Below are 15,390 nucleotides of genomic sequence, written 5' to 3'. Positions count from 1 at the left end.
TAATAAAGACGTTCTAATAACACTAGAAAAACCATTGTTAGTCCACCCATTAACAGAATCACTTAAAGTAAATATGACAAATCATAACTTGAATTATAGTCAAACTAATTCAATATTAGAAGCTAATTTAAACAAGTTACGTTTAGAACATTTAAATAACGAAGAGAGAACCTGTATTCAAAACCTATGTCTAGAATATAAAGATATATTTTATTGCGAAGAAATCCCCTTGTCTTTTACCAACCAAGTAAAACATAAAATACGCACAAGCAACGAGGACCCTATATACATAAGACCTTATAGACAACCTCCAACAGAAAACGAAGAAATTAGGAAACAAGTACAGAAATTATTAGATAATAATGTAATAACTGAATCTCATTCCCCTTGGAGTGCCCCTGTACATCTTGTCCCTAAAAAATTAGACGCTTCAGGTGAACAAAAATACCGAATGGTAATAGATTACAGACGTTTAAACGAAATTACGGTCGATGATAAGTATCCTCTCCCAAATATTACAGATCTTTTTGACAAATTAGGTAAAGCTACGTATTTTACTACGCTAGATCTTGCTAGTGGCTATCACCAAATAGAAGTAGAGCCTTCTGATAGACAGAAAACAGCCTTTACAACCCAATCTGGTCACTATGAATTTAAGAGAATGCCCTTTGGTTTAAAGACAGCTCCAGCTACATTTCAACGAGCTATGGACAATGTTCTTAAAGGACTACAAGGAATGCATTGTCTAGTCTATTTAGATGACATCCTAGTCTTTTCTAATAGCTTACAAAATCACATAGAAAAGCTCAGAAAAATATTCGACAGACTTAGACAGACAAACTTAAAAGTTACGTTAGATAAGTGCGAGTTCTTAAGAAAAGAAGTACTTTACTTAGGACACACTCTTTCTAAAGATGGACTCAAACCAAACCAAGATAAAATTAAAGCAGTTTTAAATTTCCCTATTCCTAAAACTCCCACGGAGATAAAAAGCTTTTTAGGTTTAATAGGCTATTACCGTAAATTCATCAAAGATTTCTCTAAGATCACACAACCTCTCACAAATTGTTTAAAGAAAGGTAGAAAAATCGTACATACTCAGGAATTCGTAAACGCATTCGAAAAATGTAAAGAAATATTAACAAACGCCCCACTTTTACAATTCCCTGATTTTAGTAAACCATTTTTATTGACAACTGACGCATCAAATTACGCAGTAGGAGCAGTATTGTCACAAGGCCCAATTGGTAGCGATAAACCAATAGCATACGCAAGTCGAACATTAAATGACGCCGAAACGCGCTATAGTACTATTGAAAAGGAACTACTTGCAATAGTTTGGGCATGCAAACATTTCAGACCTTATTTATATGGTAAAAAATTCATTATACTTAGTGATCATAGACCTTTAGTTTGGTTACACACGTTTAAAGAACCAGGCAGTAGTTTAACTCGATGGAGATTAAGACTAGATGAGTATGATTACGATATTAAATACAAACCAGGTAAACAAAACGGAAACGCTGACGCACTTTCACGTATTAAAATAAACGCGATTGATAAAGATAATATGTCAACCCAAGTAAATTCCCCCGATACAATAGTTATTTCGGACGATGAGGAAATAAGATCAAGAAAATCGACATATTCTATACCATCTGTTGACAGCCAAACTGTCACAGCATCCGAAAAGGACAACTCAACACTTGCTACAGTACATTCTGAAGAGAATACCGACTCTTCCGACTTACCGATATTAGATGAAGCAATCGATACAAAACCAAACCAAATACTTATATATACATGGAATAGAAATGAACTAACTGTTAAAGATCTATCGCGCGACAAACAGAAAGTATTAGAAGTCCACATGCCAATAGATAATTTAGAGATAATCAAACAATTTCTTAAAGAATACATTAGACCTAAAATCAAACATTTTATTTACTTTGAAGACCATAGACATCGCGAGTCGTTTACAAATATTATAACACAATTGTTTAAAAAGGACTCAATTAAAATATTTGAATGCACTAAGCGTGTAGTTTACGTCGAAGACGAGAATGAACAACGTCAGATTGTATTGAAATACCATAAAGGTAAGACATGTCACAGAGGCATTAAAGAGACAATAGCGCATCTCAAGAGAACTTACTACTGGAATAACCTGCACGAAACAGTCGCAAGCATCATAAATTCATGCGAACCGTGTAAACTCATGAAATACGACAGAAAACCCATTAAACCGGAACTTCAGTTAACTCAAACGCAATCAAAACCTTTCGAAGAGATATTTATAGATATATTTTCAATCGAAAACACTTACTTTTTAACAATTATCGATGCATTCAGTAAATTAGGACAAGCCTTCGAAATCTCAAGCAGAAATACACCGGAAATAATTAGAGCGCTAATTAAATACTTCTCGTTTTACGGAATACCACAACGCATTAGCTCAGATCCCGGAACTGAATTTAATAATAACCTATTGAAGGAAATGTTATCATTCTACAAAATAGACTTACACATAGGAACACCCCATAATCCAAATTCCATGGGTTTAGTTGAAAGATTCCATTCAACAATTACGGAAATATACAGACTAGCTAAATACGAACGGAAGATAACAGACGCAGCATCCGTCATGACTTACGCTATTATCTCATACAACCAATCTATACACTCTTCAACAGGTCTTACACCTTTCGAAATAGTCTTCGGACATACCGAATCATCGGACGCATTTAACGTAGACTTTAATAAACAATATATACAACAATTAGTTCAAGAACACGCGAAACGCACAAAATATTTATATAAATATCTAACTGACAAAATGATCGACTCTAAAACTAAAATAAAGGAAAAACGTGGTGGTGAGACAAAATTCAACATCAAGAAAGGAGATAAAGTTTATGTAAAAGGCGTTAATATTAGGCGCAGTAAAGATAAACCTCGATACCAGAAAGCAACAATTACGGGCGAAATAAATCGCAACACTGTCCCAGTAAAAACTAAAAACAGAGACACTAAGGTCGCTATTAAAGACATAAAACGTCCTTCACAGGTACATCCTGTCAATGATGACACTAATAATCCAAGGCCAGGCCCTTCAACTTCAACCGATTGAAGACAACCCAGGTATACTCCCTGTGAAAGAAGGCCAAGCATCAGTAAGCTTTTATAATTGGGATATAATTAAAATATTAGACTTAGAATTGATTTGCACTAATTTAGACTATAATATTAATAAATATGATGAAATAAAATCATATATGATAGATAAGTTAAATAATATATATAATTTAGATGGTAGTATTATCGACGCCGAGCTCCAAGTTCAATACATTATGAATCTTACGCTAGAAAAGTATAACCAACTTATTCCAAATATTAGAATGAAAAGAGGTTTAATTAACCCGATTGGTTCTATAATTAAAGCAATCACTGGTAACTTAGATAATCAGGATGCCATTAGATATGATCAATTAATAAATAACATCCAAAACAAACAAAATACGATCATAAATAAGGTGACTTTAATATCTAAGATGATTGACACCTTTGTCAATACAACAAATTCCACCAGAAATAATTTCATTATATTAGAAAAAACAATTGAAGAGATTCAGGAAATTCTTAACAGAACACAATATCAAAGGAGCAAGGAACTTATTATAAATACTTTTAATTTACTTATACATAATTTTCAAATTTTATTAATTAGATTAGACGAAGTCGAGACAGCAGTCGCTTTTAGTAAAATAAATATTTTGCATCAATCTTTATTGACTACCAATGAACTGTATAATTTACTAAAGAAAATAGAGAAAACAGATAAAGTTATATTCCCTGTAACTATAGATAATTTAATTAAGATAGAAAATAGTATAGACATTAAAGCATATGTAAAGGGCAAACGATTAACTTTTATCATGTCAGTACCAATGGTTCAGTCGGACACCTATAACAATTTTTCCCTACACCCTTTTCCTATGTATAACCCAAAGCTAAATTTAACTTTCCTTATAACTCCTAAACATTCCTACATCCTTGCGAAGGGATTGAAAACCGTACCATTATCTCAACCTTGTAAGGAGATAGACCAAGGAAAATTCTTATGTCATGAAGATTATATGTCTGTACAAAATGAAGATAAATGCATCGAAGATTTGATGAAATTCTCTACACAAATAACGTCGTGTGCACCAATACCAGTCGAATCTTCCGACGTAAAGATCAAAGCTTTACAACCAGACTCCTGGATAATCTACACCGGAGTTCATACACTGCTAACAGAATATTGTGAAAACGATATAAGCCAACATAACATTATCGGCACATATATCATAACATTGGACAACGATTGTAGAATCGAAGTTGGGAAGATAACGCTGAAGAAACAAACACGTCTTCAGGTAGCATCAGTAATGTTCCGCAGTATGCCGAGCATCCACCTGCCCAACATAGTTCCTCCAAAGGAAACAATGCAGCGCAAGGCGATTAACTTGGATCAAGTAAATATGGAAAACTTGCAGTTTCTTTCCCACGCATTAAAAAGTGAAGTGATAACAAGTGAAAAGCCAATAGACATAGTGAATATACACAGTGTTAGTCTAGGAACTATATTAATCTATGTTATCCTAGTTATAATATTTCTTGTTCTTGTATACCGTTACAGAGGCAAAATTATGTGTAATCAAAATCATCATCCTAAATTTAACAAAAATTTAAATGACGATTTTGAACTTAAGGAGGGAAGAGTTATGCATCCTGCTAGGCCTCTACAAACAATAGCAATAGGTTAGAGAACAATAATCAATGGGTTAGAGTTACGGTGTCAAATGCTAGTTGGTCAATTACTGTAACTTTAACGAGCGCCAAAACTATAACCATTTGATTAACGATTACTTGTTCACTGTTAAGACCATTTATGAATACCATGATTGTATGTATCACGCCATAGCGGATACCACGTGACTAAAACCACATGTATAAAAGCTTTGTCATTTGTACCATAATCCAGTTCTGTTCCTGTAATTGTCTCGGCTTGATGCTCTGCGAGCACACCTTTATTTTATTAAAATAAATATATTTTTTTAAATAAAGTGCTGTCCATTAATTTGACTAGGTAGTGTAGGCAAATTTAGAGCAATATGTGTTTTGTGCTATTTCGAGTGACCTCATCAATTAAGTTTTACTTTATCGACGGGGAACACGTTAATTGCACTAAATTAACGTTTACGTAAGCTATAATGGCCTTCAGTAAATATGAAGTGGTTCGATGATGCAGTAACATTAGTATTTAGATACCTATAAAGATCGAATTTTGTTAATCTTTAAAGGGTCTTTGGTTTAACAATGACACAAAAGTACAGATATTCCACTGTCGTTTAAATAACTGTGAATTGACCCATTGATAATACCGTGTTTAAAATCGAGTAATGAATATGCCGCTACTGGCTAAGGATCTCTTTACGGAATGAGACTAACCACTAATGAGAAGGAGTAGACTTTGAGTCCATCGAGCTGGGTGGGCGTTTAGTTGAATAGAGTTTGTAATTATATTGAAATGTTTCAAGTTTTTTTTTATATACCTATATAGGTACGCTGGCGTATAGATCTACGTGTGTAGACAGAGGTGTTCCAAATACCCCCACAATTCGCTAGTTAGTTGTGTCAGGCCAATGCAAGAGGGGTCGATCCTTTTGCCAAATACCCGGCAGGCACATTATCGAACTTCGAGCTACTGTTTCCTTCTTTCTACTTTTAGAAAAACCTACATTAAAAAAAACGGGTAGTATTTGCGATCAGTGGTAGCATAGATTCAGACGCAGGCCATATAGGCAGTTCCCGATTAATTAAAATAACTAACATTAAAATACACACTTAAACAATATAGAGAATTTTTTACTTAACGCATCTACCTCGTTTTGGTAAATAAAAATAGCTTTAAGTATAACAAAAAGTCACTTACCAATGCTAGTACAACATTTGATGATTTTTCACTTTTTCGAAAGAAACGTAACCAATGCATTATATTAAAAGCACGGAAACCGTAATGCAATACTAAGATTATTGTTATTATTATCAATAGTAACACAGTAGTAGCATTTACAATATTTTCTAACATAATGTAAAGGTAAGGGAAAAATGCCGCCCAATGTGTAACCAGCAACTACTAACAGTGAGGACCCGACGCACTGTTTGACCGTGGCCGCTCGCGCCCGTCCGCTCCACGCGGGAACATGTTCGACAATCGTTGTCTATTAAAATCACCTACGTGAACTTCCTAATAGCCTTAAATTTCAAATTATAGTCATAATTGCTGAAATACTAGATGCTACTAATTGAGACAATAGACACCTAACAGATTTTATGTCGCCTTTCAGGCGAAATCTTTTGATATGGTTACAATTAGTTTTTGTATAATTACTAGTGCATCCAAGCGCTTAATTAAAACGAATAACTAGGTGATAACAAACCACACCAGTAATAGTCGTGAGTGCGTCTATTTTTATTTGCTTTAATTTTAACGCTACAAATCTATACTAATATTATAAAGCTGAAGAGTTTGTTTGTTTGTTTGTTTGAACGCGCTAATCTCAGGAACTACTGGTCCGATTTGAAAAATTCTTTCAGTGTTAGATAGCCCATTTATCGAGGAAGGTTGTAGGCTATATATCATTACGCTACGACCAATAGGAGCAGAGCAGCAGTAAAAAATGCTACAATAACGGGGAAAATTTTGACCCATTCTCTCTTATGTGACGCAAGCGAAGTTGCGCGGGTCAGCTAGTATGCAATATAATTAACGATTTAGTCATAACTTACTTACCACAGGTATACTTTTTTAATCTCTGTCATTACTTGCTGAAGCGAATGTTGGGATCACAAAAGTCTCTCTGTGTCTCTGTGCCTCGAAGTGGCTGTCATTTCTGAAAATCTGACAATATGGCGCACATGGCATGGTAGGGTCGATAGACCTACCCATATAACATATTATTGTGTACTTGGGTAAGGATAAATGAAAAGACCAGTTATTTAGATATTAATATATTTTCGAATCTAAAATGTACAAAAAAATACAACTTAAATGTTATGTACTCATAACGCCTGATTTCATCAATGAATAAAATATTACCGTTCGAACATTTTCAAGGTATTAGTAGTTTCCGTGTAATTCATTAATTGACAGTTACTAAATGGCATATGAATTGGAGCAAGCTAGTAGGAACAAAAGGAGCGCAAGCCATTCTCATACTCCTTTTCATTGCAGACTTCATATATAGGTGTGTGTAAAAATTTTGATTTCATTTTTGTGCCAATAATAATGTTCTTTGTTTTTAATACCAAGGCGATGTTTACAACGCTACATTGAATGTACTGACATTGCAACTGTACAGATTATTAATTGTATCTCTTCTAAAATAAACATAACGACCTATAATTAAATTTCTTATTTAATCAACCATCACTTCATAACAACTTTGGTTGTGTATGCTAATCGTAAAAATATATGTATTTTAGCTATTTACAATATATAAACATACATACATACAATGCGTAGAAATGCGCAGCAACACAAAAGGCCTTAACTAACATCTGAAGAACTAAATAACACAGACATACCGGCCACCCACAAAAAGGATCATTGTGAACAAGGACTAGGTTCCAGATTTGTTGCTACAAGATATTCCTTTATATGCTTCTGGTGTGCAGTTAAAATATTGTAATAGGTAATTATGTGGCGGAAACCTTCTATTGAGCTATTTCTACAAGGGAAACACGCAGCTCTACATACAGCTATCAATGCACACATCTTCAAAAATCATTTATGTGAGCGACCTCATCAGAATCACTTTGCAGTATGTTAGGGAAACATAATTAGTTTATCTATAACACTATAACAGAATATTAAACCTAAGCAATATTCACAATATAAAAATACCCTTGTTCATAGACGACAGGCCAAGACAAAAGGCACGATTTTATACAAAAAATAAAATCAGAAACGTACGGGAATGCCTTGTTGTGTTAGCGACTGTCATCCAACTATAATAAATATTTTATCACATAATCTTACCTCTACGTCGAGGAATTTTTAAAAAGACCTTTGTTGTATCAGGAAAAAAACAATAACTAAAATAAATTGATTTATCTTGTAACATAAAAGTGAAAAAAAAAAACAAAGTATTTTTAAATTAATTATGTTTTCCTTGTAGAAACAAAGAATCCCGTACACGTCTATGTTCCTTATCATTCCGCTGCAGAGTGATAATGATTCCTTAGGCCCCTGCCGCAGAGTAATTTTATGAATGATAAAAAAATATTTCTATTACACATCGATATATCACATTTGTTAATGCAGTCCAATTGTATTTTTTCTGCAAGATTGGATGGAATTTTGGACCCAATTAATTATATTTTAATTAATTAAATTTACTCTGAGACAATGGGTCATATCATCTTGAATACCAAAATAAATCGTTATTTTAATATTCATACATAGAATTCCAAATTATACATAACATTTCATATATACCAATTTCTCCAGAAATGTATTAATATAATGTAAAATCTATCATGCTTTTACAATATGTTCGACATTACCATTAATTTCGAAAATTCCATAGATTAGACAATATTAGAATTGGGTTTCCCAATTCGTAAATCAAATACTCTATAAGTAAGTAATTAGAAAAAAGACTTAAAGTATGTATATCAGCACACACTAGCGTTTTTCAAATGTTGACTTTCGTCAAGGTATGTTTAACATGGTAGGTAGCGGTTTGTACAATTTTGTTATGAACTAGGACGACCGAATTGATTTTTACAATGAGGTATTCATTACACCAAGACGAATATCTTTCTAACACATTATATAACTAGACGATATCCATAATACATGTAATATTCATTTATAAAGCCCATTTTAAAATTTAAATGTTCTGTTATCAAAATATTTATATTTTTAGGAATACTTGTTTTCGTTGATGATTTTAAGACGCGTTGCAATTATGTCGGAATACAGTACGTAAAAGGCGATAGCATGCCTCTTTTGTTTTTTACAGAACGTAATTGTAGAATGTTAAAGATGTTGAAGCATATCTTATTGGTTGCAACAAGGCACGCCGAGGCACGGCTGCGGCACGGATATAGTAGGTATTCGTTATACTCGTTGTACACAATACAAAAACATTGTACTCACAGCAATTGGAATATTGCCCTAGCGTAAATTAAAGCGATACAATTTCTGAAAAACAAAAATAGTAGAATTTTAGAATTCTAAAGGCGGCTAATAAATGCTTATTTTATCGGTGAAATATTTACTTGAAATCAAACGACAGACGATATTTGTACTTTTAATTATAGACAGTGGACTGGCAGAAGTTACGACAATACAATATGTGGCTGAATGAGCTTCTAATTGAATTTGTTGTTTTTGACGAGACTACGAATTCTTAATTGCATATTCGCAACAAATTTATTTGGACAATAAGTAACGTCATTTTCTTTAACACAGATAAACACTGAAAACGTGGTAGCTTATAAGTAATGTGAATGTTGAGCCCCATATCTACACATAAGAGGTAACCGGAGAAAAAATGCAAAGAAACTATTAGAAGTGTATTTTAATCCGACACGTGTGAAGATCATCGAGTTCAATTTGCAAACCTACCTTAACACGGCAGTCCCGTCTACTTTTAGTTTTGGAAGACTAAAATTCACCAATATCAAAACGGTAATTATTTAATATGGGTTCAGTAATATATTTTCAAAGGCATTGTTGGCTAATTTACCTCGCTTTAGGTCTAGGTATATCTGTTACATATTTTATAAATATCAATATTTAATCATTACTATAGGTAGATTAATGTCATATTAACGCGTCAACTCTAAATTCGATGTAGCTTATTTACAATGAGTTTGATTTATGTATTTTGTAGTCCTTGATGTATTTTTATGAAATATTGTGGGTTAGACAGACTTAAGAATTAAGTCAATAATTTTATTACTAGACTCTATTTCAATCTCCAATATAAATAATTGATTTATTTCATAAAAAAGGTGACAATGAAAAAATATCATTTATCTATAGTTTCAGGCACCTATGCTTTGATTACGGCATGACGTTTTTATTTACATTTAACAGAAAAGCAAACGGTATCATGCAATGGACGTGTTTTCAAACGTTATAATATAGTCTTGATTACATAAACTAGTTATGTTATCGTAAATCTGCAAAAAATATAACATTTGTGTACATTAACTCTCATCGAGATGTCGTAAACTAAGTGACGGCATTTTATGCTGTTCCATCTAGCGACCAGTTAGGAGTAAATAGATTTTGTTTCCATATATTTATGTATTATGAATGTATTAAGACTCGACTACTTCCTTGCTTATTTGCTTAAATTTCCATGTAACAAGGCCATCACTTGTACTTTATTGGTTGAGATTTATCTATTATTACAGGACTTGCCTCTTCGAAACCATCGTATGGAATTAATCATATTGTTGGCATATCGTCGTCAGATTTCGTTAAGCTTATTATTTTACTCTATTATAGATCAACTGAGCCGCAATTACCTCTCCTTTATTTAATTTTTATCGTTATTGACAAATTAAATTGGTCAGTGGCCTACAGTTCAAACTATTTATTCCGTATGGTATAAAAATACTTTTTTATATTTTATAGACAGATTACTCGTTAACTCGGTTTGTGGATTATCTATACATATTTTGTACGTTCATTATTTAGTTATAGCACATCACAATTTACTTCTTTAATGTATCTACGTCCTATATGTAATGGTTGGTATCTTGCAACTATTGATATTACAAAGTAATGAATATACATATAAGGAAACTTACTTTTATATTACGATCTAAGTTGAGTGAACCCCCTAAACTCTTTAAGTACTTAACAACCTTTAACGTTGTTGCCACTCGCCAAAAGTATGATAGACTATGTTGAATCTGTGCAAAGAGAAGTATTGTTAAAAAAGTGCAACAATTCCTGGTCAGTAAACGAAAATACGAATAACATGTACCCTAGCATCAAACCGCCCGACAGTCGGCGGGAGGACCATCGGTAATCGATTTTATCAGTGTCTCGCTATTATTCAAATACAAATTGTTTTAAACCGTTCAAGCTAAAATAGTGGTCCCAAATATAAAATTAGGGAGCAACCATACGTTTAACCATATCGTTAAAATTCTAAGAGTGGATAATTTAAAAACCAAGTTACATGTATTAGACCGTTATTAGGATACACACCACACCCAAAGGTCTTAGTCATATTTAAATTATTATTACACTTTAAATTTAACATATATTAATTAATATTATTAGGTAATATTGTGCAATTCTAATATGCTTAAGTCGTTAACGTCAAAGTTACATGCCACTTCACGCAGTATTAGCTCTAGACCGAGTAGTCGACCCTGCCCTTAATTTGCCCGCTAATGTGTTATACTGCCTGAAATGGCCAAGTACGTAAATACTGCTAAATTTCGTGCCTAAAATTTAATATAATAGTTACTAATGATGACATCCAACAAAGATGTTATTAGCATACGCACATTTATGTCACGACCTTTCACAATACTACGTAGACTTACACACACAGTTCGTAACACTCTGTGCACTTAATTATAAACATCATTACATTAACATTTTTATAGCACATAGCTTAACATTGTTTAAAAATAATATAAATATAATTTTGATTGAAACCAAACAACGTTTATAATTAAGACTGTGTGCCGCTCGGTAGCAAGTGTTCCTACTAAACATTTTTATATTAGTGTTCTCGACAACGTTCTAAAATAAGTTTCACATACAAATATTTGGACAGCTTATATTTATGTTTGCTAAGTGCATACACTTTCTGGAACTTACAATCACTAATTTATGTATGATGCAAACAGCCCATATTATTAGTATTGTGAAAATTATATTTGAATCCGGTGTTTATTCGCCATTTCATTATGGAATAGTCTATTTAGAATTAATCAGAAACGTATGCACTTAGCAAACACAAACCGAGATTCAAAGATTTAAGCTGTTACAAGATTTATAGGTAATTAGATCGCATTCATGTACGCGAAAATACGTCTGTGCATTATCATTACAATGCTTAATTTGTTTGTCTCTCATTTCATTCACCGAAACCGAAGGTGCACGCGGTGCAACGAACCAACAGCTACATTGAACTGATAAAAAGGTCGACACCGATTTAAACAATTCAATATCGGCTAGTTCAATATTATAACGTACGACTAAGCCGCGCCTTTGTATTGGGGTATATTTTTCGAAGGATTATTTAATTTTAAATTGTAGATTTAGTATATTAATTTTATAAGGGGGTTTTACTCTATGTTGAAGGTTTTGTAAATGTTATAATCACAGGCTCTAAATTATGTACAATATACAAAACAATTAAGACAGGTACTGCATCCATGTTTGTATAACACTATTAAATAAACGCATTACATATTACTAAAACAATCAAATTATAATAGTTTCTGATGCTATTGAGTACATACCGTGAGCAAGAATTTCAGCTTAACAACATAACGCTTATTTTAGATGCCCTAGAAAGATGATAAGATAAATAAAATACAACCGTGATTATAACATTATCAAAGTGAATTCAAAGAAAAATATAAGTAATAGGTAAATGTTGGAAAAAACATAAAATAATAAGCTTTGTAATTATTTAATCAATATCATAAACGGTTGAAAGTAATGAATATTGTACCATACACGAAACACAATGAAATATTTTAACAAAATATTTACAATAAAGCAACAGCTATAATTTAACAACATATTATTTACACGTAAAAGTAATATTCTCCATAAGAGAAACCATTTCACTCGACGTCTCGTCATCATATACTATAATACAAATTACTTTGTCATAACAGGTAACATCTGACTTTCATACTATAATACATAACGTTCACAACGCCAAAATATGTGTATTTCTATACAATATTGCACGCGGTATATTTCTATTGTACATTGTGTATGTGTACTGAGCGTACAAGTCAATTATATATTTTTAAATCACTATTTTTTTCCATCACAGGAAGCTACGAATTTCGCATCGATTCGTTTCTCGTTAAAATTACGCACATTTAAAAATACATACATACATATTTATAAAATACCATACCTAAAGTTTCTCAAAGAACTTACTGAAATATAATTATATATCATCAACGAAACGATTTTTTACAACTCGAAAACATCACTAGCACTACTAGACTACATTAAAGACGTCTATAAATACGTGTATGTACTATATTATTCTCACGCGAGTGAGATTTACAGCCGCAGAGGTACCACGTAGACCGTAACTCGGAACGACGACGGCGACGTTCGTTACGCTGGAATCTAAGTATCGTCGACTAACGTCCGTTGAAACGAGCGAGAAATTAATAAATGCAAACTTCAGCGGGAGCCGGAGCGGGAGGCGCCGCTCACTGCGACAGCAGTTTCTGCAGCAGCGATGCCTTGGTGGCCGCCGTGCCCGCGCCCCCCGCCGGCCCCGCGCCCGCCGCAGCGTGCGCCTCATCACCGCCCGCCGCCGACGCCGCCGACCCCGCCTCCGCCGAGCCCGCCTCCGTAGTATTCTGTGCACAAACCACACGTTACACTCACACGTTCTGTCCCGCGTTAACTATTGCTCTTTCAGCCAACTTGTGTGTTTAGGCGTACGAGTGCTGACCTACATGATTAAACATCGGTAACTAAACACACCTTTACCAGGACAAAAATATCATGTGTGATTACACCTTCGAAAAAAATAATATCCTGCGAAGGATAAGTCAGCTGACAAGGACCCTCGACATAAACAACCACAAAAGCCGTCTTGACACACAATTTAGGAGAACGTTTCGATACTACAAGGCGGACATAGTGCCTTAAACCCGTTCATAGTAACGGCAAAACCAAATTGTCAAAAGCTTGCTTAAATATAAGTAAGACCTTAAATGGTACAATGAGGCTTTTAAAGAAGATTGATCTTAATGAGACTGCGTAAAACTGTATCAAGAACTAATAACCGTACAGCAGAATTTGCACAAAGACACCATTAAAATCGTCTTGTATGTCTCGCAATAAAACAATGGTTACACATTCGTACGACTTTTTAATAAGCAAAATTATAATATGTGTAATTTTCATGTTTTAAGTTTTCTTATTTCATTTATTTTAAATCCGTAAGAAAACTAGGTAGTGTTAGAGTTGAAATACTTAAACTCCATTATGTAAAGAACTAATTACAGGCACTGAAATCCGTTTCAAATACTCGACTACAATATTATTAAAACAGAACATGGTAAAAGTACAGCCGTATTGTTATTGGTCCAAAGAAAAGAAACATAAGAAAGTTACTTTTCCAGTCTCCATTATTTTAAATAACTCGCCCTTATTTGACGGTATCTGTTGTTTAAAAATTTTAGACAGGAAACAGTACCTAAATACAATACAAATATTTCATAATAATATTCCACATAAAAACATAAGTTTATTATTACTGTAGAACATCAGTTGCATTTTGTTATTATTTATCAAATCTACATTATTTATACACCTAGTGTCTTGGCTAAGAGATTTGAGGTTTTCATATTGATCCTTATAATTAATACCTAAGTAAGAAAAGAGGCGAGCAACTAATTTGCTGAAAATGAAAAACTTTTTCTACCTACTTCCAATTCTATTATTTCATTCATTTATTTTTCTAAATACCAATTCTGAGCGGATAGCAATTTTGAAGAAGCGAAATTGTTTTCTGTATACACGAGGAGCGATCAAAATTGGACCTATCAATGAAAATTGCTACTCTGTCCTTAATTTTTTTTTAATTTGACACGTGGCATTTCACGTGTAAATTGATCGTATTCTAGCGTCATTTACACTTCAGCCCATTTTTGTATGAAAACCCCTAAATATCAACCGATCCCATTATTAATTTTATCGGAGGTGATAGAAACAGATATAAAATACATACTATAATAGTAATTTCGTTTGTAGATTTGATCGCTACTCCTGTATGACTTTTCTAAAAGTATGAACTTATTTTAATCTTAAATACCGCCATGCAAATCGTCTTCAGTAGTAAATCTACGAAACTGAACCAACGAAATCTTCTATAATAACAGTTTATAAGCGCACAATAAGCAAACTATTGCAAAAAATGTAATTTTTCATTACTACGACGACGTCACAAAACCTTCACCACACTTTGAACTGTCTGCGCATGCGACTTTTGTCGGATCATTATAAGCTTATTTAAACTGTTTCAATCCTAAAAGCCGGTGAAATTATAAGTATGACAATTTACATTTTATATAGAGTTTCTAATAAATAAT

General features: G+C 33.2%; 2 protein-coding genes across 7 annotated transcripts in view; both read right to left on the bottom strand.

Annotated features, from left to right (window-relative positions):
• by (focal adhesion protein tensin) overlaps positions 1 to 6,052 on the bottom strand; it is an 88,306-nt gene extending 82,254 nt beyond the window's left edge. The window contains exon 1 of the mRNA XM_076136195.1: positions 5,978 to 6,052. Coding sequence (XP_075992310.1) covers positions 5,978 to 6,037 — 60 coding nt within the window. The 5' untranslated portion in view covers positions 6,038 to 6,052. The remainder of the gene's footprint in view (positions 1 to 5,977) is intronic.
• A 987-nt stretch (positions 6,053 to 7,039) lies between these two features.
• The window catches only part of tai (basic helix-loop-helix family member taiman), a 40,169-nt gene continuing 31,818 nt past the window's right edge, over positions 7,040 to 15,390 (bottom strand). For all 6 annotated transcript variants that reach the window (XM_076136191.1, XM_076136194.1, XM_076136189.1 and 3 more), the window contains one exon: positions 7,040 to 13,650. In XM_076136191.1, the coding sequence (XP_075992306.1) occupies positions 13,498 to 13,650 (153 nt within the window). In that variant the 3' untranslated portion in view covers positions 7,040 to 13,497. The remainder of the gene's footprint in view (positions 13,651 to 15,390) is intronic.

The sequence above is a fragment of the Anticarsia gemmatalis genome, chromosome 3 (assembly GCF_050436995.1).
Source record: "Anticarsia gemmatalis isolate Benzon Research Colony breed Stoneville strain chromosome 3, ilAntGemm2 primary, whole genome shotgun sequence".
Classification (NCBI taxonomy): Eukaryota; Metazoa; Arthropoda; class Insecta; order Lepidoptera; family Erebidae; genus Anticarsia; species Anticarsia gemmatalis.
The sequence above is the reverse complement of the archived record's forward strand: the minus strand, read 5'-3'. Positions and strand labels throughout refer to the sequence as shown.